The 26,731-nt window shown below is 44.3% G+C and overlaps 2 protein-coding genes across 3 annotated transcripts in view; both read left to right on the forward strand.

Moving 5' to 3' along the window:
- The first annotated feature begins 1,213 nt into the window (after window positions 1–1,213).
- sf1 (splicing factor 1) lies at window positions 1,214–14,115 on the forward strand. 2 transcript variants are annotated; one of them, XM_056299995.1, is made up of 12 exons: window positions 1,214–1,605; window positions 1,932–2,063; window positions 3,891–3,966; window positions 6,194–6,346; window positions 7,804–7,893; window positions 7,988–8,171; window positions 8,976–9,091; window positions 9,287–9,394; window positions 9,552–9,747; window positions 12,251–12,473; window positions 12,715–12,879; window positions 13,107–14,115. In XM_056299995.1, the coding sequence occupies exons 1-12, from the start codon at window positions 1,347–1,349 to the stop codon at window positions 13,436–13,438; spliced, it is 2,034 nt and encodes a 677-aa protein (XP_056155970.1). In that variant the 5' UTR covers window positions 1,214–1,346; the 3' UTR covers window positions 13,439–14,115. The 2 variants fall into 2 exon arrangements, with proteins under 2 accessions (XP_056155970.1, XP_056155971.1); XM_056299996.1 differs by lacking the exons at window positions 1,214–1,605; window positions 3,891–3,966 and having other exon boundaries at window positions 1,940–2,063.
- Window positions 14,116–20,148: 6,033 nt separating this feature from the next.
- The window catches only part of LOC130130285 (glycogen phosphorylase, muscle form-like), a 36,567-nt gene continuing 29,984 nt past the window's right edge, over window positions 20,149–26,731 (forward strand). The window contains exons 1-2 of the mRNA XM_056299940.1: window positions 20,149–20,536; window positions 24,284–24,385. Of these exons, the coding sequence (XP_056155915.1) occupies window positions 20,294–20,536; window positions 24,284–24,385 (345 nt within the window). The 5' untranslated portion in view covers window positions 20,149–20,293. The remainder of the gene's footprint in view (window positions 20,537–24,283; window positions 24,386–26,731) is intronic.

Below are 26,731 nucleotides of genomic sequence, written 5' to 3' on the forward strand. Positions count from 1 at the left end.
GTGGAGAAGAGTGTCAGGAGTGATGTGTGACAGAAGGGTACCAGCAAGAGTTAAAGGGAAGGTTTACAAGATGGTAGTGAGACCAGCTATGTTGTATGGTTTGGAGACAGTGGCACTGATGAAAAGACAGGAGGTGGAGCTGGAGGTGGCAGAGATGAAGATGATACGATTTTCACTGGGAGTGATGAAGAAGGACAGGATTAGGAATGATTATATTTGAGGGACCACTCAAGATGGACGGTTTGGAGACAAAGCAAGAGAGACGAGATTGAGATGGTTTGGACATGTGTGGAGGAGAGATGCTGGGTATACTGGGAGAAGGATGCTGAATATGGAGCTGCCAGGGAAGAGGAGAAGAGGAAGGCCAAAGAGGAGGTTTATGGATGTGGTGAGGGAGGACATGCAGGTGGCTGGTGTGACAGAGGAAGATGCGGAAGACAGGAAGAGATGGAAACGGATGATCCGCTGTGGCGCCCCCTAACGGGAGCAGCCGAAAGTAGTAGTACATTTTCTCATACCAGTATTTTGTATTTCATTTTTAGACATTTGATGAACAAGTATTTGTAATTTGTATCAAGATACTTTTTGATGTATTTGTACCCACCTCTGGTTCCAATCAGCACTCTCTCCTCCTTGGATACAATCTCCACCATTCGCACATAACCACTGAAGGAAAATAATTAAATAAAATGTACATTTCTCACAAGAAATGTTCAAAAAGCATTTTAATGTCAAAAGTCTCTTGAAATATTGGATTTTTCGCTGAGAAAAGGAACGTCCGCCATTATTGTTTTTGGAGAAACTTGACAGTGACGTGACGTGGGTGCAGGCCAATAGAAAAGAGTAGGCTAACATTTACACAGTACCTGCGGCTGTGCGCCATTGTTTTGCAGCCTCTACAAGCTGGGTCAGAGGATTGTACAACTCAAGCCATTCGGAACGCACGATTTTTACGCCATTTCTTTCCATTAAAAGCAGGACTCGTCGGGAGATCAGGTGCACCCCTTGACAAAAAAGTTAAACGTTAACCGAAAACGATTGACAATGGAGCCGTTCAATCAACTCTCGACAAACTTGGGCACGGCGCCTTCGGAAACCGCTTTCTCGTCCAATAAGAGAGGGCTTGCGGAAGGCGGGGCTTGGTTCCGCCAATAGCGGCGTTTCACACTAAATTGGCTCGCCCTTTGTGATTTCCAGCGGACGCCATTTTGATGATAGTCGAGGAGGGCCGTGCGCTCCCGGAATGCACACCCGCCGTTTCCTGCTTCAGCTAAAACCCATATTTTCGGCCTGACCCGGGTGAATTTCGACAGAAGCTAAACTCTTTTTTCCCGACACCGCTTGTAATGGCCACGGGAGCAAACGCAACCCCTCTGGGGAAGCTGCACCCCAGCATTGGCGCTAAACGAGGCTTTGACTCCGGGCCCGGAGCGGGTAACGGGCTTATGCCCACGCCGGGGCCGCCCGTGTCTTTCCCCGCGCTGCCGAACTTCCAGCCCCCGATGCCCACCGTCACTTTTCCGCAGCCCCACCAGTTTAGCGCAGCACCTGGGTTTTCTGCCCAGGCTCCACAGCCACCGTCCGGGATCGGGCTGTCCCAAAATGGTAAGTACCCCGGTACTGGTCCAATAACCAGCTCGCGCATTATAATTAGCGACGGTCCGCTAACTAGGCAGCGGCTAGCTAGCCGAGCTAACGTGGCTAAATAGCCTGGGCTAAAGGCCCGAGAAGCGGATAAAGGCCTCGCTCGAAACCTTAGACGCCTCGGAAAGCGCCTGAATTATTTAGCTCGGCCTGATTCCGCGCCAATGTTATTAGCCGCGACCCGGCGCTGGCACCTTAATGGTTTTAGTGGGAAGCGGAAGGTGATGCGCCGTTGATATCTGGTGGTCAGCCATGGCGGTTTTAGCACCCTCTTGTTTCTGTGGCAGATTTTAGTCAGAAGAAGGCGAGGAAGAGGAGCCGCTGGAGCAGCGAAACGCCCGATCAGAAGACGGTGATACCAGGCATGCCCACTGTTATCCCGCCTGGCCTGACCCGGGATCAAGAAAGAGCCTATATAGGTAAATGACTTCCAAGTGTCCCGTGTTGAAACGTGGATTTTAACGTACAGTAAGGGTGTCGTTTTCCATTGTGGCGTTGCCAGTTAATCCCATCTGCAGGGGGTTCTTGTAGGTTTGCTTTTTTTTTACACACACGCACATGTCATGTTTGCTGAATTGTCATCGGTTATGGCGCCCACAAGCCACCCATCATAGCGTTTTTACGTAGCAAGAGGTTCAGACCATTTAATGGCAACCTCCACATTAATATTGCACCATCGGTTCCCTTTTTAATTCTCTCTCCTGATTGTGAACAATGCAATGTGCATTTGCTGCAACTCTTGAAATTCAGCAATCAAACCCAATGACCAACACGTTTGACTTTTTAGGGTGTCGTGATAATTAAAATGGTTGTTCTCCATCGGAGGTGAAGGGTTTGTGCCGAAGCGACGTATCTGTGGCGCTAGGGATCGCAAACCATTGAGTATCCCATTAGCAAGCTGTGTAAATAAATGATTGGACACCACTGCTTGCACACTATTGTCCTGAGCTTCAGGTCACCCGCCGTCTTGCCTGTTCCCCCTGTACATGATTAGTGTTGTACCTTGCATGAGAGTTACCCATGTCTTTCTAACATGCTAAAGTTGGTTCTGTTTACAATGTTAAAAGATGCGAGCAATGCTGTTTCGGTGGCAGCAGTAAGCAACCCATCGTACCTGTTTGATGTTTTTATTGGATTTCAAATCTTTTGAGTAATGTGGATCTGTGCTGTAAATTGTTGAAGTGTGGACATTTGTTGGGTTGTCATAATTAGAGTGGTAAATGGAATATTGCCTTCCAGCAGTATTGTGGCACCCATGTGCTGCTTTTATAGACCCTCCGTTGGGTGTTTTTTTTTGAAGCACATAGGTTTTGTCAATAACTGAACATGTTATTGATGATGTCCGCTCATTGTTAATGGTTAGTCTTTCTTGGTATGCAAACATCCATTTGTGCCTACCTTTTTGTTACTTTTCTTTTGCTCATTCTGTAGACCCCTAAAACGACACAAGCAAAACATTTTAAAATGAAACTGCTGTGAACTGCAATTCACAGGGACTGCACACAGTTCAGTGAATTCAGAGTAATCATTCCAGAAACCAGTAAATCTGTGGCTGGTGGGGATTATTATTAAGTTCAAAGTGTGGGTGAGATGAGTGATTGCTTATTCATTTACTTTTGAATGTAAGAATTGCTTGTGTGCTGTTGTGGCCCCCCGGCTATAGATCTGCATTGGGGGAAAATCACTGATCACTGGATTTATGATTGGACTGTTAAAACTAGTAAAACTTGTGATTTCGACCTGGTGTGTCCTTCAAATGCCAGAGCAACATCCTTCTATATGAAGCAGTAGGTGCAGCCTTGTATTTTGAAAAAATATGTACTTAAAGTTAACTGTCAAATATCAATGGATCTGCAGGCATTTTGAGGAACCCAGGTCTAGTCATCTACTCGTATTACTTACAGTATGTTCCGTAATGTCTGGAAAGGTCGGTTAGTTGTCTAGTTCAATTGAATTAGCCGAAAGCCCTTGAGCCTTTTCAGAGTTACGGCTTGTTATTCACTCCAGAATTAATTATATTCAATGATTTGTTCCTCTTGATTCCCCCCAGAAAGGAGTGAGGTTTTTAATGTTGTGATTGATAAGATATTGGGATGTCCATTTTGTGTTAATTTAGTTGTCATGTCTTTGCCTCATAATGACCTGAGATGGTGCTCTAACTAGATGTGCACTGTCTCCCAGATGTTTTTGTGATAACCACATTTCTCTCCATCCTTGTTTTTCCTTCCTAACCTGAATTCTTCCAGTCCAACTGCAGATCGAAGACCTGACTCGTAAACTGCGTACAGGAGACCTGGGAATCCCTGTTAACCCTGAGGACAGGTCGGAAAAAGATTAAACCCACCAACAGTAACATTTTCTCTACCTTCTTGACGTTTCTTTTGAAGTCAAATATGTTTTTTTGTTTTTTTTGTTTTGGTGTATTAGTGGTAATTAGCCAAAGTCTCAGACACTTGAAGTCCTACATGAGATAGTTCCTAGATTATGCAGAACCTTTAAGGCAAGGCATTTGTGCATAGATCAAGTGCTAAAATCTATTGTGTGGCAGCTAGAACATAATTCCTCCGTCCATCTCTCCAGATAGCTAGGACTTGTAGTTTACACAGTTTTTATGACTTATCAACCTGTATTGAATTGCTGTTGATAAATTACTTGAAGACTCAGTTACTGGTGAGGGTTGTTTTTATTATTATTATTATTATTATTATTATTTATAATTCATAATTTTTATAATTCATAATTTCTACTTGATATTTCTTAAGTCTAGGGATGAACATCTGACGAGTTTTGATAAAATTTGTCTATTTAAGTAGATTCCACAGGTATGTAGGCCAACTTCAATTTTTTTCAAGTTTAGCTTAGGTGTGTTTCAAACTAAGCAATTTTGCACGTTATTTTAAATTCTCATGTCAGAACCACAACTTTATTGGAAATTATCTTGCAGCACAGTTCAACCACTTAAGTTTACTTGCCAACTTGGCTTTTTTTTTCTTTTGTATGCATCTTGATTAGCCTTGAGTACTTTATTGGTATTTGTTTGGTATTGAGTTTTTGTGAATGAGTGCACTATTTATGATGATTAGTTTATGTATGAAGACATTTTTCCTCAACTTGAAGCAGGTTTGTGACGATATTTTTGACCCTGCATAATTTACTAGCTATTTAGTTTTAGTAGCTCTACAAAAGTCATGTCTCTTATTTGTTAAGAGATGGAGCAGAAAGAAATATAAAGTCCCATGGATTGATCCTCCTTTATCTGGCTATTCCAGTTCTTGATGAGATGTTATTTTGTCTAGTAATACCATTACTACCTCTTCCTGGTATGTAATGCCAGAACTACTACTTCCTGGTATAAAATGCCAACGAGTAGTATGCCAAGGCTTGACAAATTAACAACCGTTGGATGTCTTCCATGGTTATTTGATTTTTTCCCACAATGTGGCTTTCAGCATTTCCGTTGAGGGTTGGGGGCCAGTTTTCCAAGCGGACTGTTGGGTTTTGGAAGAGAACTCCCAGAATCCTGTGTATTCTGGAACAGCAATGGCCAGCTTGATAACATAGTTTCCATAAGGATCTATTCCCACAGGAAATGCCATTGCTCTCAAGAGTGTGTGAGATTTATTTTGTTAGCTAAAGTCCCTGTGGTCTGTAAATGGTATAGTTTTTAATAATAATCTTAATCAGACATTTTCACAGTGACAAAAAAGGTCATTCTGGGACATTTCTAAATCACTCCCTAAGTGATTCAAACAGCTGGGGGTGATTCAAGCTGTCGCCGTTGGAAGTTTCGAGCATAAAATGAAATACCTCCTATTTTTTCTACTCTTCCTCCTTTGAATTATCCTTCAAGTGGTCACAAATGTGGCTCTCAGATGGGAGAGCATAGGAAAAGGTGAACATCTAATCTTAATTCCTTTTCTCTAACCCAAATTACCCAACATCAACCTAACCCTTTTTCAAACGCAGAGCCTCTTTAACGCAGCTACACAGGTTTTCAGCATCCATGGGGTGGTATGGACCTCTGCCTCCACGTCAACACCAGGCAACTTGCAAAGCCAGCGTTTCTGTTTAGGAGTTCGATTTTTCTTTTTTTCTTTTTCTTTTTTCCCCCCCTTTCTATTTTCATCCAACCTTCCTTTCTAGTAGGCCAACAATCCTGTACGCAGGTTTAGTTATGGCCATTTATTTTTGTTTGTGGTTGATGCCTGTCCAGTATTTTGGATTATTGACCACTATACAGATTTGGTTGCCCCAGTTTTGACTTAGTGTGTGATAAATGGGACTCTAAATGAAATTTTAGTGCAGAGCTTCTACATAATTTCCATTTTCTGTTAAAAATTATCTCTCAGACAGTTAATCTGAAAACATTTTTTGTTACTTATGAAAACAAACTACTTTAAGGCAATTCATTGATATTACTGAAATAGTCTTTTGAAAATGTCCAACTTTTAAAGGCTTAGGGAACTTGTGTGACTTTAAATGGTGTGGTTCAGCTTTTAGGAGGATGCTGAATGTTGCTTTCTTTTTTGTTCTCTGCCATTGTTCTCAGGTCCCCCTCTCCAGAGCCCATCTACAACAGTGAGGGCAAGAGGCTGAACACACGCGAGTACCGCACACGCAAAAAGCTGGAGGAGGAGCGCCACTCCCTTATTACAGAGATGGTGGGACTTAATCCTGAGTTCAAACCACCAGCAGATTACAAGTATGATCTCCCCCCTCATATTTGTTTGTTGTATAGTTTGTTTGAAGACTTCGCCTACACGTTGACTAATAAATCCTTATCAAATGGACATTACATGTTAGCAAATAGGTAGCAGTTTTAAATTCTGCAATATTTATTTATTTTGGGTATGCTGATACTTGGTTCACTTTTTAGTGGATGTACAAACTAGTTTAGCTCATCTCAAATTTGAGCATATTGAACATTTCTGAGTTTATCCAACTTCTCTTGCCATTAGTTAAGATGGTTGTGGTGCCACCGATGACACTCTCAGGGGTAAGCTTCTGCAGTCAATCCGATGATTAGGCGGCGGGTCTGAGAATATCGCTCTTCAAGATTGATTCTGAGAGGGTCGTTTAAGTGAGACTTTATTTTTGAATGGGAATGCCTCTTTAATATTATGTGTATTTATGCCAAGACTTGGAATTTCAGAGGTGGGTTTGTATACAACTGAAGCGTAAATAATGCTGCCGATAGCTACGCTTTCATGCAACTGCATGTTCATCTTGGAAAATCAAGCTTGCCAGAACCAAAATGCGGCAATTAATGTTCAAAGAAAGTTATAAACAATACAGTGGCATAATGACCGAAAAGAACTATCAGTTTCATATGCACATAGGCATGACCATTAACTACAGTTTCAACGGCCATGTGTACTATTGACAGAGGATTTTGGAATGTTTGCAATCATAGCATTGTAAGATGGCGACGGATGTACTCCTAGGCCTTTTAAGAGTAAAAAAGAAACATTTGAAAAACGTAACAGTAATGTCTTCAGAAATCATGACCTGGTTACTCAAGATGATCGATAGACCTTATTGTGAGAAGTTTCATGTAGGAAGTATTTTCTTAGATCGAGCTATACCTACATGAAACTGCTCACAACAAGGTCTGGATTATCTTGAGTGATTATCTTGAGGGTCAAGATTTCTGGAAAGAGACGTTGCTGTTGAGTTTTTCAATTATATTTCTATTTTCTTGCCATCCAATTCCATTGTATTTGAGAGAAGGCAGACATCTCTATGGCTGATATTTCTAAAACTCAGCGACTCGCACCAAAACGATGTAGATGGATAAATAGCATGACAGGTAAGAGGAAAGACATGTATTTTGATTATGGGGTGAACTGTCCTTTTTGTAATGAGTTTTGGTCTGAAATGGTGCAGGCATTTCAGACAGAATCTCACCATCTAATCTTCTGGCAGTCTGCAGACTATTTACCCCTGATACCATCAGTGCCTCAGCCTGACCCTAATGTAATAATTCATTGTTTTTTCAAATAAATCTTCGGTCTTACCTCTTAACAGTGTTGTTCTCTTGTGACCTTATTTGTAGTTTCTTCTGTACTTTTGTTTGTAGCTTTCATAGTCTTGACGTTTTCATACCATTGCCCTACATAGATTATCTTGTGTCTCTTATCTTGTGCTTGTCTTGGGCAGGCCCCCAGCCACCAGAGTCAATGACAAGGTCATGATTCCCCAGGACGAATACCCCGAGATCAACTTTGTTGGCCTACTGATTGGGCCACGGTAAATAAGAATATTGTTATAGACTAAGCATCCCTCAAATTATGCTTTTTTATGTAACAAATCATCTCACTACTGCACTTCTTTGTCTTTCTAGTGGTAATACCCTGAAGAACATCGAGAAGGAGTGCTGTGCCAAGATTATGATCCGTGGCAAAGGCTCTGTGAAGGAGGGCAAGGTGGGACGTAAGGATGGACAGATGCTGCCAGGGGAGGATGAACCCCTGCATGCCTTGGTCACCGCGAACACGATGGATAACGTCAAGAAAGCTGTGGAGCAGGTTGGACAAAAATATTTAGACTGCACCACATTCTTGTCAGATCATAGATCATATTCTAATCTGGCAATAAAACCTTTTAATTTCCTTCCATCAGCATTGGAAGGCACATGATTTCATGCATCATTCTCATCCAAGTCTTTTCTTTTATGTATTGACCTTTATGGCTGGGTGAGATGGACAAAATCAGATATCACTATCTTTGATCCAATACCTCTATTGATAAAATGGCGATATTGTAGGGATGACTATTGGTGCTTTTCATAAGATGTGTACATACAAGAGATTTGTGATAACAGTCATTACTAATGTGGATATGGTGACCAAGCACAAATTGTAGAACAGCTAACCGTCCCAACTGTTCAGAAAATGTCATCCCTTTATTGTAATGCAGTCTTTTAAACTAGGAAGACAACACTTACACCATATCACAATATTACGATATCCAAAAATCCTAGATGGTATCTACCCTTATATATCATGATATCAATATCTTCTTCTTTCGGCTTGTTCCCTGTTTCCCAGGGGTCGCCACAGCGGATTTGATGGTTTCTATCGGTACCCTGTGAGGGCACATAAATATATCATGATATATATGTGCGATATATATATATATATATATATATATCATGATATCAATATTGCCCAGCCCTGTTGACATTCCTATTTGAGACTCATCTGTCTGAACCCCGATTGACTAGACTGACAGTGTTTGTTAGCAGTTTTGCATTGCTGTTCTTTGCTTTTTCGCTGCAAGCAATTTTCCACCTCCATCCTTTACTGAGTTGAAGAAATGTGCTTCCACAGATCCGCAACATCCTGAAGCAGGGCATTGAGACCCCTGAGGATCAGAATGATCTGCGAAAGATGCAGCTGAGGGAGCTTGCCAGGCTCAATGGCACCCTGAGAGAAGACGACAATAGGTCAGCTTCTCAGTCTTTTAAGGGAAGGGTTTTTCAAGGAGTTGGAAACTGTTTTGACATGTTTTGATCAGTTAGATTTTTTAAACTTAGGATAAATGTGAATGTAAACTAGGACTGGAATCTGTGGCCTGCCGTTATTTGCATTGCCTCTGCTACTATCACTAAAGGCAAAGGATTTTCCTTTTTTCTCCATAGAATCCTTCGTCCATGGCAGAACTCTGAACCACGCAGCATAACCAACACCACCCTCTGTACCAAGTGTGGTGGAGCAGGCCACATCTCCTCTGATTGCAAGTACACAAGGTAATGAATATTGAGAATTGATTTCATGAAGAGTACAAGAAAGTACAAAATATAAACTGAAATGTTTGGGAAATCCTAATGTGCTATATATATGTGCGTGCGTGCGTGTGTGTGTGTGTATTTGTACATGCCTTTTATATATGTTTGCTCTTCTTAGTTCCTTTGCAGCCCATAGAACAACTGGTGGTGAGCCACCTCAGTCAGCCCAAGACAAGGCTCGTATGGACAAAGAATATCTGTCCCTCATGGCTGAACTTGGGGAAGCCCCTGTTCCTTCATCTGGTGGAGGACACCACAACAATCAAGGAGGAGGCCCTCGAACTTCAGCACCCAGTAATAACCAGCCGCCACCGGTCAGTACCTGTTCGACATTTATTCCAGCATGGTGTTAAACATACAATTTTAATGTGATGGTTTACTTGACAGATGTCCAATTCAGCCATGTATTTCCAGATCATACATAATACATTTTACATTTATACATACATATACATACATAGATTTTATTTATATAGGCACTTTGCCTGCCTATAGTCTATAAAATTTTGCAAAGTGTGTAGCATAACTAGAGGAAATGCCAAATATACAATAAGATAGCAAGTACAATAGATAATATAATCCAGTGAGTCAAGTAAATTCTTTAAGAATATCACAAAGAATTTACTTGACTCACTGGATTATTTTGCTCCTTACTTGTTGAGCACTTTCCATACAATTGTGTGTTTCTTTTAACAAAGTTATCTATATATAATACTAGAAGAACCCCGCTACAATGTAGCAGTTTGGTTATCCACCCGTCTAAATCTCCCTCCTCTTCATCCTGCCAGCTAACCGCCCTCCCCCCAAATGCTCAGAATCATCTGAAATGCCGACAAAAGTGGTTTTGAGCCATTTTTAGATAATTCATATTTTGCATAATTATGCATAATTATTATAATTATATTTTAATGTTCTGCTATTTTTCTGGTCCTCTCTTGAACAATACCTACCACCTCCAAAAAAAATTAGGATCATAAGTGCATTTTTGCAAAAATGCATATATTTTGCATAATGCCAAAACATTTCTAAGCCCCAGAAAAACATTTTTATATAGGTGAAAAAAATCAAAGATGCTCAGAATCACCTGAAATGCCAAGAAAAGTGGTTTTTAGCCATTTTTAGAAAAATGCATATTTTGCATAATTATGCATAATTTTAATGGTCTGTGATTTTTCCCTTACTCTCTGAGACAATACCTACCACCTCCAAAAAGAATTAAGATCATAAATGCTGTAGTTTTCGGTCCCGCTATCTACACTAACTAACACACACTACCACCACACACACACACATTACAAAAATATATGAGTAGATACTTTATTGATCCAAAAGGGAAATTAAATAATGGATGAAACAAGAACACAAATGATAGGAATGTCATTTGTAGCTACATTTTGAGGAGAGCCTTAAGGGTACGGTCACACGTGTGAAATTAACATTGGCGAATATTTGCCTCCCGTTAATTTCCATCTTATGCGAGCGAAGGGGCAAATAAAACATTTGCTTGTGGTGGCAAAGGAAATTTGCATCTTCGTCTGAAGTTGAGCTTTGTGAGCATTGACCGGCGAATCCGCAGCCTCAACCAATAGCAAAGAAGTGTGTGTGGTTGATCCCACTTCACCGTAAATGGCTGTCGTTCTCTTAGTGAGCCAGGATGGAGGAGGCTTTGGTAGTTGCTGTGTCTAACCAGTCAGTATTGTACGACATTGCCCATGAAAACTACAAACTGCCCCACAAGAGAAATGCTACCTGGCTGCCAGTGAGTCGGGAGACAGGCATTAATATAAATAAATGGAAAGTGCATTAATAACATCAATTCATATTTTGTGGTATTTGCCAGCTAACTTAACTTGGCTAAACTAGCTAACAAATATAACTTGTACACTATTGTTCTCCCTCTGTATTTGTCCATGAAACTATAACATGAACAGGCGAGACAAGTGAAAACGTTTCTTCGTCTTTCTCTGGACTTCACTGTACATTTTTCAGCCGCAAAACCAACAACTGCTCAGGGATCAGGAACATTTATTTGTCATTTCATTCCATGCAGCTGCGTACATGAAATGAAACAAAATATCATTTCTCCCAGCCCACAGCAGTGCAACACAAAGACAAAAACACATCCGATACAAAAAACTACAAAAACACATATATCCACACACACACACACACAAAAAATTCACTGTCCAAGAGAGCGAATGCCAAGGTGACTGCTGAAACTGCCGATCTGCATGGGCTAGCAGTTAGCTTAGCCTGCCCCGCTTCCGTGTCCTGTCAGACCGCCCTCGGCGTTTCCTCCTCAGGCGCACCTCCAGGCAGGGCCGTGGTACCTGGGCCCATTGGACGCAGCAAACCAGGCTCCCCCAGCCAATCCAGCGCCAGCTCTCCCAGCCAGACACCCTCGACACACCGCCACACAATGCTCATGTGTGATCATCAAGTCAGATGGACTACAAACCAGCAAGCTGATTTCCATGTGCATCACATCGTGAACTGCTCACATTCAGCACCACAGATGATTTTCGCCTTGGCAGGCAATTGTCGTTCGCCTGCATTCGCACATGTGTGACCGTAGCCTAAAAAGGGATACTTAGCTGGCAAGCCTGAGGTTTTCATACAGATGTTCCATAGCTTGGGGACCCTGGCCGCCAAAGTTTGGTTCTTTAGTTATTTAACCAGGACTAAGGAATGGTCAGGGGGGCCTTGCTTGAGAATCTCATCGTGTGCTCTAACTCCTGGGGGTATTAAAGGTCAAGGGTATAGTGCCTCGTGTGTATGTAAAAACTGCAAAAATCTCACTCTGTTTCTCTGGAGCAGAATCGGCCTCCTTGGATTAATTCTGGCCCGTCTGAGAACAGGAACTTCCATGGCATGCATGGTGGGCCAGGAGGCCATGGGGGACACCACAACTTCCCCCCTCCAATGCCCAATATGGGAGGCCCTCCAATGCCCCCTAACCCAAATGGCCTGCCTCCCCCCTGGATGCAGCCCCCACCTCCCCCCATGGGCCAAGGTCCAGGACCTCATGGACACCCTATGGGTAAGAGCCAACAATGGTTCCCAAAGTTAGTTTGTGTGTGTGTGTGTGTGTGTGTGTGTGTGTGTGTGTGTGTGTGTGTGTGTGTGTGTGTGTGTGTGTGTGTGTGTGTGTGTGTGTGTGTGTGTGTGTGTGTGTGTGTGTGTGTGTGTGTGCTTCCTGAGGAATTAAAAAGGTCGTTCTTGTGTAGCCCACAAAGGTGCTATCATTGTGGTTTTATAACGATGTCCTGGTTTCACTATAGGATTGTTGCCTCCTCCCATGGGCATGATGCCACCTCCTCCTCCACCCCCCAGCAGCCAGCCACCTCCACCCCCTTCTGGGCCCCTGCCACCATGGCAACAGCAGGCCCCACCTCCCCCTCCAACCAGCAGCATGGCCACCAGTGCACCACTGCCATGGCAACAGAGTGAGAACAGTATACACTTTCTTCTCAAAAGCTTTCCCACAAAATAAGGCACTGACTGTCACCTGACAGTAGGTCTAAGTGACCAGCAAAGAAGTACTTTGCAACTGCCAGGGACAGGGCGGTATTTTCTGGGTAGCACTTTCAATTTAATGCTAAAATTAAAGTGTATATTGTTTGTTTTCAAATTGCTAACTGTCTCTCTCCCTCTCTCCCTCCCTCTCATACAGACACCACCACTACTTCTAGCCCTGGCACTGGCAACCTGCCTCCCTGGCAGCAGCCTCAGCAGCCTGCAGCCTCTGGGGCGCAGCCTCCACCACCAATGGGCACCCCATCGATGGTGCCACCACCACCAGGAGTTCAGCCTCCTCTTCCCCCCGGTGCGCCACCTCCTCCACCACCTCCTCCCCCAGGCTCAACAGGCATGATGTATGCTCCCCCTCCTCCCCCACCACCCATGGACCCTTCCAACTTTGTCACCATGATGGGAATGGGGGTTCCAGGCATGCCTCCCTTTGGTATGCCTCCTGCCCCACCTCCACCTCCACCCCAGAATTGACCTTCACCATGCCCTCCTAAAAGCTTTCAGGTCTCATTTAGCCACAGACGGAAGTGTCCTCCAGATGTCGGTCCAAATAAGAGCCCACACCATATTGTTCACCAGATAACCAATAGACCGATAATATTTTACACAAAGCATCTACTACTGCTCATTTTCTTTTGGTTATTTGGTTTCGAGTTGTGAAAACATTTGAAACGATGAGGCTATGTAGGTGAATTTGTTTGTAAATTTGCTTAACTTAATTTTTCTGTTAAAGTTTGTATCAATAAATACAAAGGTCTTTGTGTCTATACAAACATTGTTATTCTTGGTGTAGAAAATGCATTTGCACTGTACAGGTATTGCAGTGCATTACATGGGCATAAAATAAATTGTCAAATAGCCGTAACCTTCAACTTCTTGAACCGTTTCCCCCCCCCCATCTTTTTTCCACCTTTTTTTTTTTAATCGTGTTCTGGAGATAAACCATTATTGAAGGTCAGTTGGATTTACTGGTTTAAGGTAAATCCTGAAATTGCATGATACCAGATTCTTCTGCCTGTTCCTGTGTGACAAGCTGAAACTTGTGTTAATTACCATTTCGTTTTGAATAGGATGAATATTTTTGTATCGATGTGATGTGTAACAACTAATTGATCACTTTTAAAAGATCCGAAATTTTTGGATTTTCGTTGGGCTGTCGTCATCATCTCGGTTATTAAACTCATTCCATGTTGTCATACTGAAAAGGGAATTTCAGGCAGGGTTCTTAACTGCTTGCTTACTGCAACAAGGACTGCTTGAATACCAAGGCTCCATTTGTTTGCCTGCGTGTCCTTCTGCTCTTGACCTGTTAGATGTGTGCAGTGTTTGTTGCTTCGAGACGTGAAATTCCTGTTCGCTCCCCGGGTTACTTGAAATGTCTGACCTTGTATTTGTGCTCTTAACTTCTGGTATTGGTTTGTCTCCTTTCATGGGTTCTAGCCTTTATTGATAGCCGTTGAACATCTTGGGTTACCATTAAAAATAATGCCATCTTTTTGTCTTAATTTTGGGAGGTCGTGTTTCCATTAGTAGCAACCAGGGGCGGATCTACAGGGTGGCAAGGGGGGGGCAGCTGCCACCTCTGGGACACAGTCTTGCCACCCCGTTTATAAATCAGATATGTTTTTAAAGTATATTTTATGTACATGCATGGTGAAGGTCAAGGAGACCCCGCACCAAACTCATCTCAAACAGAAGTCACCGATTTGGACCCCCCCCCCTCACAGGGGCGGATCTACAGGGTGGCAAAGGGGTGGCAGCTGCCACCCCAGGAAAAAATCTCTAGATCCACCACTGGTAGCAACGGATGCTGGGTCATTTTTGAGCGAGGCAGCACGCCAGCCAAAAACGTGTTTTTCCAAGCTAAGGGCACTTCCGCCACCTCAGGCGAGGAGGGTGTCTGCAGATTGCCGATGACTGGTTTTAGTTTGCTGCTGCCTAGCAACCCCTGCACGCACGAGTCGTCTGTATACATTGTCTCCATCAGAGGTGTCATTGTACGTTGCGCTTAAGCGTATCGCCGAATCCGCGCTGTAAGCCAGCTTGGTTGCTGAGTCCGGGTCGGTCCAGACTAGTCTGGTGCGCGTTCAGCCAATTTCAAACAAGTGGCGTACTTGCGAATGCGCCCCGTTCGTGCTTCCGTCCGCGCCTCTGCACTTCTGTCCAACCGCACTCCGGGGAGCGGCCTGATTGGTCAGGGCCAGCCAATCAGAGGCATGCGAAGGCTTTCGTCGCATGAGAGTCGGCTCTGAAGTTGGGCACACGGGGGAAGGTGGTCTTCAGGGTCCCGGTGGCTGAGAGCGAAAATGGAAATGAGGACACGAGCTGATTAGGAAATTTAAAAAAAAGACCACATCAAATTGCTCAAGTGATTCTAATCAGTCATTGAGAACACCGGAAATTCATCTTGGTGGGATGACAGCTGCCACACAACCAAGACCGGTTTTCAGAATCAAGTTTATTGGCCCTGTGGGTCTGCACATGGGATTTGACTCCGGTTTCGCGGCCCTCTCAGTGTTCTTCACATAGAATGACAACACAGCAACCTTCACAAGGACTGACTAGTGAAGTAAGAGGCGATAAAGTGCAACGGTGCAGAGAATATATCCATCCATCCATTATTCAAACCACAGGTCACAGGGATGCGGGAGCCTATCCCAGCAGACGGAGAGACACCCTGGACAGGCCGCCAGGCCAGCACAGGGCCAACACACACATTCACACCTAGGGACAATTTAATACGGCCGAGTCACCCGACCTACATGTCTTCGGACTGTGGGAGGAAACCGGAGCACCCGGAGGAAACCCACGCAGACACGGGGAGAACATCAAACTCCACACAGAGGACGACCCGGAATGACCTCCAAGGTTGGACTACCCTGGGCCTCGAATCCAGGACTTGCTGTGAGGTGACCGCACTAACCACTGCTCCACCGTGCCGCCTCAGAGAATATATGAGATGCTGAAATAGATGTTAGCAGCTTACTTACATACATGCCTGAGGTAGATGGAGATGACAGTGTACCGGTATACGTACAATGTACAGTACAGTATATAGAACATGTACAGTACAGTATATACCAATGACTTTCTCTGCAGACATAACTGTCCGTTGTAGTCTCTTTCTGCCCTGTTTGGTGGCCGATCCAAACCAGACAGTGATGGATGTTCAGAGGACAGACTGGAGTATTGCAGTGTAGAACTGAATCAGCAGTTCCTGATGCAGGTTGAACTTCCTGAGCTGGCGGAGAATGTACATCCTCTGCTGGGCCTTTTTGATGATTGTGTCTATGTTGGATGCCCACATTAGGTCCTGGGAGATTGTGGAACCCAGAAATCTGTAGGTTTTCACTGTAGACAACGTGCTATTGAGTATGGTGGGGGGGGGGCAGTGTTGAGGGGCTCCTCCTGAAGTCCACTGTCATCTCCACAGTTTTGAGCGTGTTCAGCTCCAGGTTGTAATGGCCGCACCAGAGGGCCAGCTGTTCAACCTCTGATCTATATGCAGACGCGTCACCATCCTGGATAAGATAAGATGTGTAACAACTAATTGATCAGTTTTAAAGGATCTGAAGTTTTGGATTTTCGTTTGGCTATCATCATCATCTTGGTTATTAAACTCATTCCATGTTATCTTTCAGTTGGTTCCGTACTGAAAAGGGAACTTCATGCAGCGTTCTTAACTGCTTACTTATTGCAACAAGGACTGCTTGAATACCAAGTCTTCATTTGTTTCCCTGCTCTTGACATGTGGATGTGTGCAGTGTTTGTTGCTTCAAGACGTGAAATTCCTGTTTGCTCCCCAGGTTACTTGAAATGTCTGACCTTGTATTTGTGCTCTTAAATTCTGGTATTGATGTGATGGTTGTGTCATCTGCAAACTTCAGAAGTTTAACAGATAGGGTCTCCTGAGGTACAGTCATGAGTAGAGGGGAGAGCACTCATTACTGGGGGACACCAGTGCTGATTGTCCGTGTGCTGGGTGTGATTTCCCCCAGCCTCACCTGCTACCTCCTGTCTGTCAGGAAGTTTTTAATTCACTGGCAGATGGGGGCTGGTATAGTGAGCTGGGTGAGTTTGTAGTGGAGGATATCTTGGGCGATGGTGTTGAATTCTGAGCTGAAGTCCACAAACAGGACCCTTGTGCATGTCCCTGGGTAGTTGAGGTTTTGGAAGATGTAGTGCAATCCCATGCTGACTGCATCATCCACTGAGCTGTTTGCTAAGTAGGCAAACTGGAGGGGGTTGAGCAGGGGGCCTGTGATTTCCTTCAGGTGGGCCAACACCAGTCTCTCGAAGGATTTCATGACCACAGACGTTAGGGCAATGGGCCTGGTAGTCATTTAATCCTGTGATATGGTGTTTCTTGGGGACTGGGATGATAGTGGAGCCCTTGAAGCAGGAGGAGACGTCACACAGCTCCAGAGATCTCTTGAAGATCAGTGTGAAAATGGGGCCAGCTGGTCAGCACAGACTTTCAGACAGGAGGGTGACAAGCCATCTGGGCCCGTTGCCTTCCTGGTCTTCTGTCTCTGGAAGAGTTGGCACACGTCCTCAACACAGATCCTCAGTGCGAGTGGGGGGTTGGTGGGGAGGGGAGATGGGCTGGCAAGGGGTGCAGTTGGTTGTGTGTTGTTTGCTGGAGAGGGTGAGGGATGTGAAAGTGCGCTTATCGAACCTGCAGTAAAAGCTATTTAGATTGTCAGCCAGTTGATGGCTCCCTGCAGTGTAGGGGGGATGGTCACCTGTAGTTGGTAATATCTTTCAAACCGCTCCAGACTGATGCTGGGTCATTGGCAGAAAACCTGTTTTTCAACATTTCAGTGTAGCACCCTTTTGCCACTCTGATCTTCTTTGTGAGTGTATTTCTGGCTTTGTTATACCGGATTCTGTCTCCACCCCTGTAGGCTTCCTCTTTGGCCTTACAAAGCTGTCTGAGTTTTGCTGTGAACCAAGGGTTATTGTTGTTGAAGGTACAGAAAGTTTTGGTAAGTGTTAGGTTAGCTTAGGTTAACGTTGGGTTGAGTGGGGGGTAAGTGTTAGGTCAAAGTTAGGTTAACGTTGGGTTGAGTTGGGGGTAAGTGTTAGGTTAACGTTGGGTTGAGTTGGGGGTAAGTGTTAGGTAAAAGTTAGGTTAACGTTGGGTTGAGTTGGGGGTAAGTGTTAGGTCAAAGTTAGGTTAACGTTGGGTTGAGTTGGGGGTAAGTGTTAGGTTAAAGTTAGGTTAACGTTGGGTTGAGTTGGGGGTAAGTTAGGTCAAAGTTAGGTTAACATTGGGTTGAGTTGGGGGTAAGTGTTAGGTTAACGTTGGGTTGAGTTTGGGGTAAGTGTTAGGTAAAAGTTAGGTTAACATTGGGTTGAGTTAGGGGTAAGTGTTAGGTCAAAGTTAGGTTAACGTTGGGTTGAGTTGGGGGTAAGTGTTAGGTTAAAGTTAGGTTAACGTTGGGTTGAGTTGGGGGTAAGTGTTAGGTCAAAGTTAGGTTAACGTTGGGTTGAGTTGGGGGTAAGTGTTAGGTTAACGTTGGGTTGAGTTGGGGGTAAGTGTTAGGGAAAAGTTAGGTTAACGTTGGGTTGAGTTGGGGGTAAGTGTTAGGTTAAAGTTAGGTTAACGTTGGGTTGAGTTGGGGGTAAGTGTTAGGTTAAAGTTAGGTTAACGTTGGGTTGAGTTGGGGGTAAGTGTTAGGTTAAAGTTAGGTTAACGTTGGGTTGAGTTTGGGGTAAGAGTTAGGTCAAAGTTAGGTTAACGTTGGGTTGAGTTGGGGGTAAGTGTTAGGTCAAAGTTAGGTTAACGTTGGGTTGAGTTGGGGGTGAGTGTTAGGTTAAAGTTAGGTTAACGTTGGGTTGAGTTGGGGGTAAGTGTTAGGTCAAAGTTAGGTTAACGTTGGGTTGAGTTGGGGGTAAGTGTTAGGTTAAAGTTAGGTTAACGTTGGGTTGAGTTGGGGGTAAGTGTTAGGTCAAAGTTAGGTTAACGTTGGGTTGAGTTGGGGGTAAGTGTTAGGTTAACGTTGGGTTGAGTTGGGGGTAAGTGTTAGGTAAAAGTTAGGTTAACGTTGGTTTGAGTTGGGGGTAAGAGTTAGGTCAAAGTTAGGTTAACGTTGGGTTGAGTTGGGGGTAAGTGTTAGGTCAAAGTTAGGTTAACATTGGGTTGAGTTGGGGGTGAGTGTTAGGTTAACGTTGGGTTGAGTTGGGGGTAAGTGTTAGGTCAAAGTTAGGTTAACGTTGGGTTGAGTTGGGGGTAAGTGTTAGGTTAACGTTGGGTTGAGTTGGGGGTAAGTGTTAGGTCAAAGTTAGGTTAACGTTGGGTTGAGTTGGGGGTAAGTGTTAGGTTAACGTTGGGTTGAGTTGGGGGTAAGTGTTAGGTCAAAGTTAGGTTAACGTTGGGTTGAGTTGGGTGTAAGTGTTAGGTCAAAGTTAGGTTAACGTTGGGTTGAGTTGGGGGTAAGTGTTAGGTCAAAGTTAGGTTAACGTTGGGTTGAGTTGGGGGTAAGTGTTAGGTTAACGTTGGGTTGAGTTGGGGGTAAGTGTTAGGTCAAAGTTAGGTTAACGTTGGTTTGAGTTGGGGGTAAGAGTTAGGTCAAAGTTAGGTTAACGTTGGGTTGAGTTGGGGGTAAGTGTTAGGTTAACGTTGGGTTGAGTTGGGGGTAAGTGTTTGGTCAAAGTTAGGTTAACGTTGGGTTGAGTTGGGTTAAGATTACGTAACGCCGGGTTACGTCTAGGCAGCAGATTCGATGAATTTGGCCGAACCCCTGAGTCAGGGGCGATTCTAGGATCAGAGCTTTAGGGGTGCTGAGCAGCCAGAGTGCTGGCCGGCCTGGCAAGATAAATTTGGGGGGGGGGGTGGATCAAACCATTTCCGAAGCACGGGGGGTGCTGTATTTTTGTTGTTAAAATATTACGTTTAAACCATATACCGGATATGGTTTTGACATTTCTTCAGCTTAGTAAACATGGACATACAGTAAAAAAATAAAAAAAATCTCTTCAATTTTAGGGGTGCTGGGGTTCAATTTAGGGGTGCTGCAGCACCCCCCAAAAAATGGGCTAGAAACGCCTATGCCCCTGACCTTCCTGGCAGGCCAGCCCGGAGGGGCAAACTGCTCCCGTGCGCTAAGGTCCCGAATCGAGTCTCGTTTCGAATTGGACCGGAACTTGATTAGCCCCGCCCCCTCTGCGCGAGCTGACGAGCCGGGGATGAAAAGCTCGGAGCAGCGCGTCCGAGCGCCGGAGTCCGAGCGCGGAGGCTGACGGGGTGTGACGCTCATCCGCACCGCTGCCGCCGTTGTTTTCCGCCCGCCCGCCCGCCTTTGCGGAAACGTTGGTATCGCAGAAATGGCCGCGCCGCTGACCGACCAGGACAAAAGGAAGCAGATCTCGGTTCGCGGGCTCGCCGGCGTGGAAAACGTCGCCGACCTGAAGACCAATTTCAACCGCCACCTGCACTTCACGCTGGTGAAGGACCGCAACGTCGCGACCAAGCGGGACTACTACTTCGCCCTGGCCAACACCGTCCGGGACCACCTGGTGGGCCGCTGGATCCGGACGCAGCAGCACTACTATGAGAAAGACCCCAAAGTAAGCCGTTTAAGTCGGTGCCGCAGTCCTGCGCACACACCCCCCTCCCTCCTCCCCCCCCCCCCCCCTCCCCGGACACCCCTGCTGAGTGTTATGATGGCGCAGTATCAAGTGATGCCAAATGCGCAGGTTTGATGATTCAGCCATGTTTTGTGTTGTTGTTTGTTTGCGTTAACACAAAGGAAGGGTGCGAGGGTGCTGCTGCGCGTGCGTGCGCGCGCGCGCGCGGATGTCTTGAAGCATCACTGTTTATAGAGTCCTTGACGAGTCAGCCGCTGATTACATAAGCAGGGCCTGCGCATCTGTAATAAGCCCCGCCCACCCCGAAAATGCCCGTGTTAGGCCCGTGCCGAGGAGGAGGAGGAAGAGGAGGATGTCTGGCGGAAATGGAAGTTTTTTTTTATTTATTTGCACAATATTTTTATAAACAGCAAGGCGAGTATAAAGCACACTCAGTCGTGTGTCCGAGTAAGACACAACAAACAAACGGAAGAGGGGGGAGGGGGGGGGAAACATCCACAATCAGAATTCTTAAAAACAGAAGTGAATTAAGATGTATGTAAATCCAACAGTACCACACAAGCAATAAAGCCAAGATGACAAATTCACACAAGTGGGTCTTCAATACCGGTTACAGGTTGACTCACTCGGATGTAAGATTGTGCACATTTCTGCAGCTTTTAGACCCACACATTTACAACGCAGTCTGCATTCACTACAGAAGCACTGAACACTGGGGGGGGGGGGTCATATATTTAGATGTGTGTATGTAATGTTTTGCCATTATGAGAGTTGTGTTACTCTCTCATCAGCAGTCCGCACAGTGATCTGGGTTCAGCAGATCGTTGTGTTGTTTAAACCATCTTCCGCTTGTTTCCTAGTAGTCGGCGGAGGCGACATGTGTAGAAACTGTGCTCCGTGGTTTCAGAGTCTGACCTGCAGAAGGATCAGCCAGTGTTTTTAAGGTTGAGCCTTCATCTAAGAAATTCATTGGAGGGAAACGGAAATGACTTGAGAGACACGTTTTTGTAAGTTGTGGAATGACTGCCGTTGGTAATCCGGAGAGACTCGGCTAGTCAGTAGGCGTTACGCAGGGCAGTAGTTAAGGCCCCTTAAGGTGGGACGTACAATGTGCCACGGCACCAAAATGCAAATCTCACCATATGTGGATTTTTGTGGATTAATTGTCTGATGCTTTGGTCAGATTCGTATCATGCGGTGGATAGTCAACGAGCCCTTCGAACGTTTGTAATTTGACAACTTAGCGGCCCAGGATAAAATCCTATAAAATCTGCTTTTTTTTTTCGCTTTAATTTGGACATATTCAGCAAAATCAAGGTAAAAACTAAGTACTTTTTTAGTTTTCTAAGTACTTTTCTTTTAAGTACTCATGTATTTAAGTGCTATACAAATAAAACTATTATTATTAAAATGCAAAGGTCAAACTATCTGTTGGGTTTCTTGGCTCTGGTTTAATTGTAAAGACTTGGAGCCAGGCAAGTTGTGTAGCACATTTCACACACAGGAAGTTCAACATGTTTCACATAAGGCATGGAAAGACACAAGAGGATATACAGAATAAGACAAAAATACATTTTAAAAAGATATTAAAAAGATGAAAGCAGGGAACTAAAGCAGCTACTGCTGGTTAAACACATGTAGGCTGCGCCATGGTACCCCCATTATGTGTTTACATTCCTTTCCAACGGCTGGTTTGACAGATTTAATGAGTAAATGTTTACTTTCTGTCAGCAAATGAAAGCTGTTGGTAATGTAGACTCTTGACTACCATCCTGTAGGAAGTATTATGTGTATACTGTAAATGACATCAAATCAGCCCCGGGTCCTAAAACCTAGGCTATACTCTCTCCAAGGGATGAGATTATACTTCACAAATAACACGAAGTCATTTACTGATCATATCTACTCTGTGTGTGTACATTTCATCCCAGCCAGGTGAAGGCATCCCGTCTCCTTTTAAATAGAACACAGACCGCCCGATCTATACTCGCATATGAATGTCATTGTCACACGCTTATTTTGTCCTGCGTTCAAGAATGAGGGGGGAAATGCCCGAGGTCAGCCCAAGGTCATCGTGGGTTAAATGCCAGATGCCAGTCAGGACATCAGGCAGACACACACACACACACACACACACATATATATATAATATATATATATATATATACACACACACAGACACCGGTAGTTACAATTTTCACTATCCTCTATTCAAAGCATTAATTATCTTAAATATCCACAATGACTTGATAAAAGTACACCGTCCCTATAGATTTACATTTCAGACGCTTGTGGAAGAGCCACATAAGTTATATGTGAGTTGTATATGTTATATATGAGTTAGTTATGTGTGAGTTATATATGAGTTATATATGTTATATATGAGTTATATATAAGATATATATGTTATATATGAGTTACATGTGAGTTATATGTGAGCTATTCAACCTGCTGAAACACATGCATGTTATCAATGAGCCTTCGGGCGCACATTAACCCCTAGTAACCACTCGGAAGAAATGTGGTTTGAACGGCTGCCAGGAAAAGCACTTGTGGTGTTGTGTCTGACAGCAGCTGTTGTCTTAATATGGGTATTTTTACAGGGTAACTTGATACGGATTTTGTTACAGGGTAACTCGACTCCACCACATTTAGGCCCTCTGTGATGGCTAATTATACTTTGTAGTCCACGGCAGGTTGTGTCATTAAGATAATCATAAATATAACAGTGATTATAACAACGATCCCTGGTCACTTGGGCATGGCTGAGAGAGAGGGACTGTTCCTCGGTACTCCATTTTAAGGGAAGACTGCATCCAGAAACACCAGGCTCAGCACTGTACAATCACACTGATGATGGGGATTTTCTCGACCAAAGTTAGTCCATCCACATGGACTACGTCATTCTCTGTTAGCACTGTCTAAGGATAACACGTCACACGACGTCACATACTTGGGAAGTAAAAAACCAATAACAGACTACAAGGAGAGTGAGAGAGTGGGATATTAGCATATTTTATTATATTGTATAATATTATTATTATTTAGCAACAGGCATAGGCGCAAGTCCAGGAATACTGGGATGGCATCCAGCGCTTCACCTGTGCCCCCGTCCATGGGGTTAGTGGTTGTGTCAGGAAGGGCATCCGGCGTAACTTTTTGCCAAATCAGTATGCGGATTGACAAGACCATGCCAGATCGGTCGAGACCTGGGTTAACAACGGCAGCCATTGGTGCTGTGCCCTCACAGCATCCTGATGGAAACTATAAAATCTACTGTGGCGACCCCTGGAAATGGAACAAGCTGAAAGAAGAATATATGATTATATTAGATAATAGATAGGGATATTATATTAGAGAGAGTATGTTAGCATTATGGCTGTAGCAATTTGTCAAGATGGTTGCGTCCTCGCACAAAGTTTTTTTGGTAGATGCAACTAGGGGACTAGTTCTCTGAATAGGAAAATACTGTTGTTGCTGTAAATGCGAGTTACACCAAAGTGGTTCCAGTTTTAACAGACAGCGTTGACCATCAGTATCTTCTGGATGTGAAGATTAGGAGTGGTGAAATTTCCCTTTAAGAATGTCCTTCACAGCTGATAGACCTTTGGCAATGTGACCCAAACAGCAAGTTCTGTAATCTCCCAGAATAGATGTATTGTCTACGTGTCGGGTCCTGTTGATCCACACAGCTGCATTTCTCTCTCTCTCTCTCTCTGCCTGCAGCGTGTCTACTACCTCTCCCTGGAGTTCTACATGGGCCGCACTCTTCAGAACACCATGGTCAACCTGGCCCTGGAGAACGCCTGCGACGAGGCCACCTACCAGGTGAGCAACAGAGCCATGGAGATGAGTCACAGCCATCTATTTGTATGAAACCAGAGAGAATAAAACTTGTTAAATCACTTTATGTTTCACCATTGGAGTTCATGCTGGCCACATGCTCCATCATACATGACAAAACCTCTTGGGGACACATCCACCATATCTATCCATATCCCTTGTCTTCTTTCAGGTGAAGCAGCTCACTATAGACAAGTTGTATCTACCAAAACCACCTATAAATAGCCGGTTTATGCATATTAAATCACCTCTTACAAGTCTGTATTTATTTATATCATGTCACTCTTTTAACCTCATCTTCATCATAAATCAAGTCAATTTTATTTGTATAGCCCAATGTCTCAAATCACAAATTTGCCTCAGGGGGCTCTACAGCAACACAACATCCTGTCCTCAGACCCTCGCATCAGATAAGGAACAACTACCTAAAAAACCCTTTAACATGGAGAAAAAATGGGAAGAAACCCCAGGGAGACCAACAGCGGAGGGATCTCTCTCCTAAGATGGACAACGTGCAATGGATGTTGTGGTTACACAATTTACACAGTACAACGAGGATAACAGAATTATAATGGAATTATCATCAAATATATGAAGAATATGATGAGGAGGATGCCAAGCAGTGTCCAGACGCCACCGGAACAGCTCAGGACCCAAGCCATGCAACCAGTATCGCCATGTTAAAACAAATAAAAACCAAAAAAATCACATGTGTTCAAAACACTAGGTCACCAGGTCCTTCTTTGAAATAGACCAACCTGTTGAATTCCCGTGAAAACTTTGTGATCCTTTGTTGATTTGTCTTTTATGTGTGTATTGGGGCATATTTAGCCTCTTTTCATCCCAGTTTGGCATGATGAATTCCCCAAGGTCCTGTCATTGCGTGATTCCTGGTATTCCTAGAGAACAGAATGCGTGTGGGGGCTCATGCTGTTTCCTTCAGATCCGTCCACAACTGTACAAGTACACTGTCACCAGTTAACAATGGCAGGCCATATTTCACCTTCAGGCTTCCCACCCAGGACCACTACCAAATGTGCTCTCTGGGACTCCCTGGGACTGAATCCCAGCGTTGGGACTCTTGTGCATTTTTTGCAGCACCAACGGGGAACCCATTGATTTTTACCTCTTTAAGTCCACTGCAGTCAGGGAAGATGAAGGGGAGGCCATCAGTAACAGAATTTTCCTGAGTTGAGGCATTTGATAAATGCGTAGTGTATGTCTGGGAAAATCAGCAGAAAAGAAGGTTTAGCTGCCTTTGAATGGTGTTTGATAGGAGGTGCAAGATGTGCAGGTCTGAGTGGAGAACGAACCGCTGCAGGGTTTTTCCACATCCAGCAGCTTCCTGTGTGCATTTGGAATGAGCCAGTGTGAGACCAGAGGTGGAAAATGACTAATTAGAGCCACACGACCGATGCCGGTGGAATTTGTTTTCAGTACACATTAAACTCTGCAGCACAATACATCCATGGACAACAGCAGACACTCCACATATTATCATGAGCAATACAGTTACACAATAGCAAAAACAAATAATGTTGCATACAACAATTAGGGAAATGATAGTATGCACGCTAATGGTGTGTGAGGAGGGGACTATAGGGAGGAATTCAGAGTCCTGATAGCTAGGGGAAAAAAACTGTTTGTGAAGCGTTTAGTCTTAGTGGACAGTGACCTGTAGTGTCTCCCTGAGGGAGGAGCTGGAAGAGGTGATGAGCCAGGATGTGAGGGGTCAGAGATGATCTTCTTTGCTCGCTTTACAGTCAAGTGAGTATGTAGAGATTCAACTGAGGGGAGTGGGTTGCCTATGATTCTGGATGCCTTGTTGACAATCCACTGCAGTTTTTTCCGCGTTTGACTGTCCGTGCCGCTGTAACATACTGTAATAGAAGATGTTATGATGGACTCGATAATGGCTGAGTAAAACAGAACAAGCAGTTGATGTTTGATCCAGTATTTTTTAAGTTGCCTAAGAAAGTAAAGTCGTTGTTGACCTTTTGCAATGATGTGTTCAGTGTTAATTTTCCACTTCAGGTTATTGTTGATGTACGTTCCAAGGATTTAAAAGTCAGTGGTGGTGATGGGGTCTCCGTTCATTTGTATGGGTGTTTTTGGGATTCGGTATGCATTGGAAGTCAATGGGGGAGAGAACACAGCCCTGAGGAGCACCTGTACTGAGGGTAAGAGGGTGTGAGGTTAGGTTATTAACCTTCACCCTCTGTGGCCTCTTCCACAGGAATCTCCAAATCCACTGGCATATGGCTGGGTCAATGTTCATATCCAAGAGTATGGTAAAGAGTTTGAGTGGGTTGATGGAGTTGAAGGCGGAAC

This window comes from Lampris incognitus, chromosome 20, assembly GCF_029633865.1.
Source record: "Lampris incognitus isolate fLamInc1 chromosome 20, fLamInc1.hap2, whole genome shotgun sequence".
In the NCBI taxonomy this organism is placed as follows: Eukaryota; Metazoa; Chordata; class Actinopteri; order Lampriformes; family Lampridae; genus Lampris; species Lampris incognitus.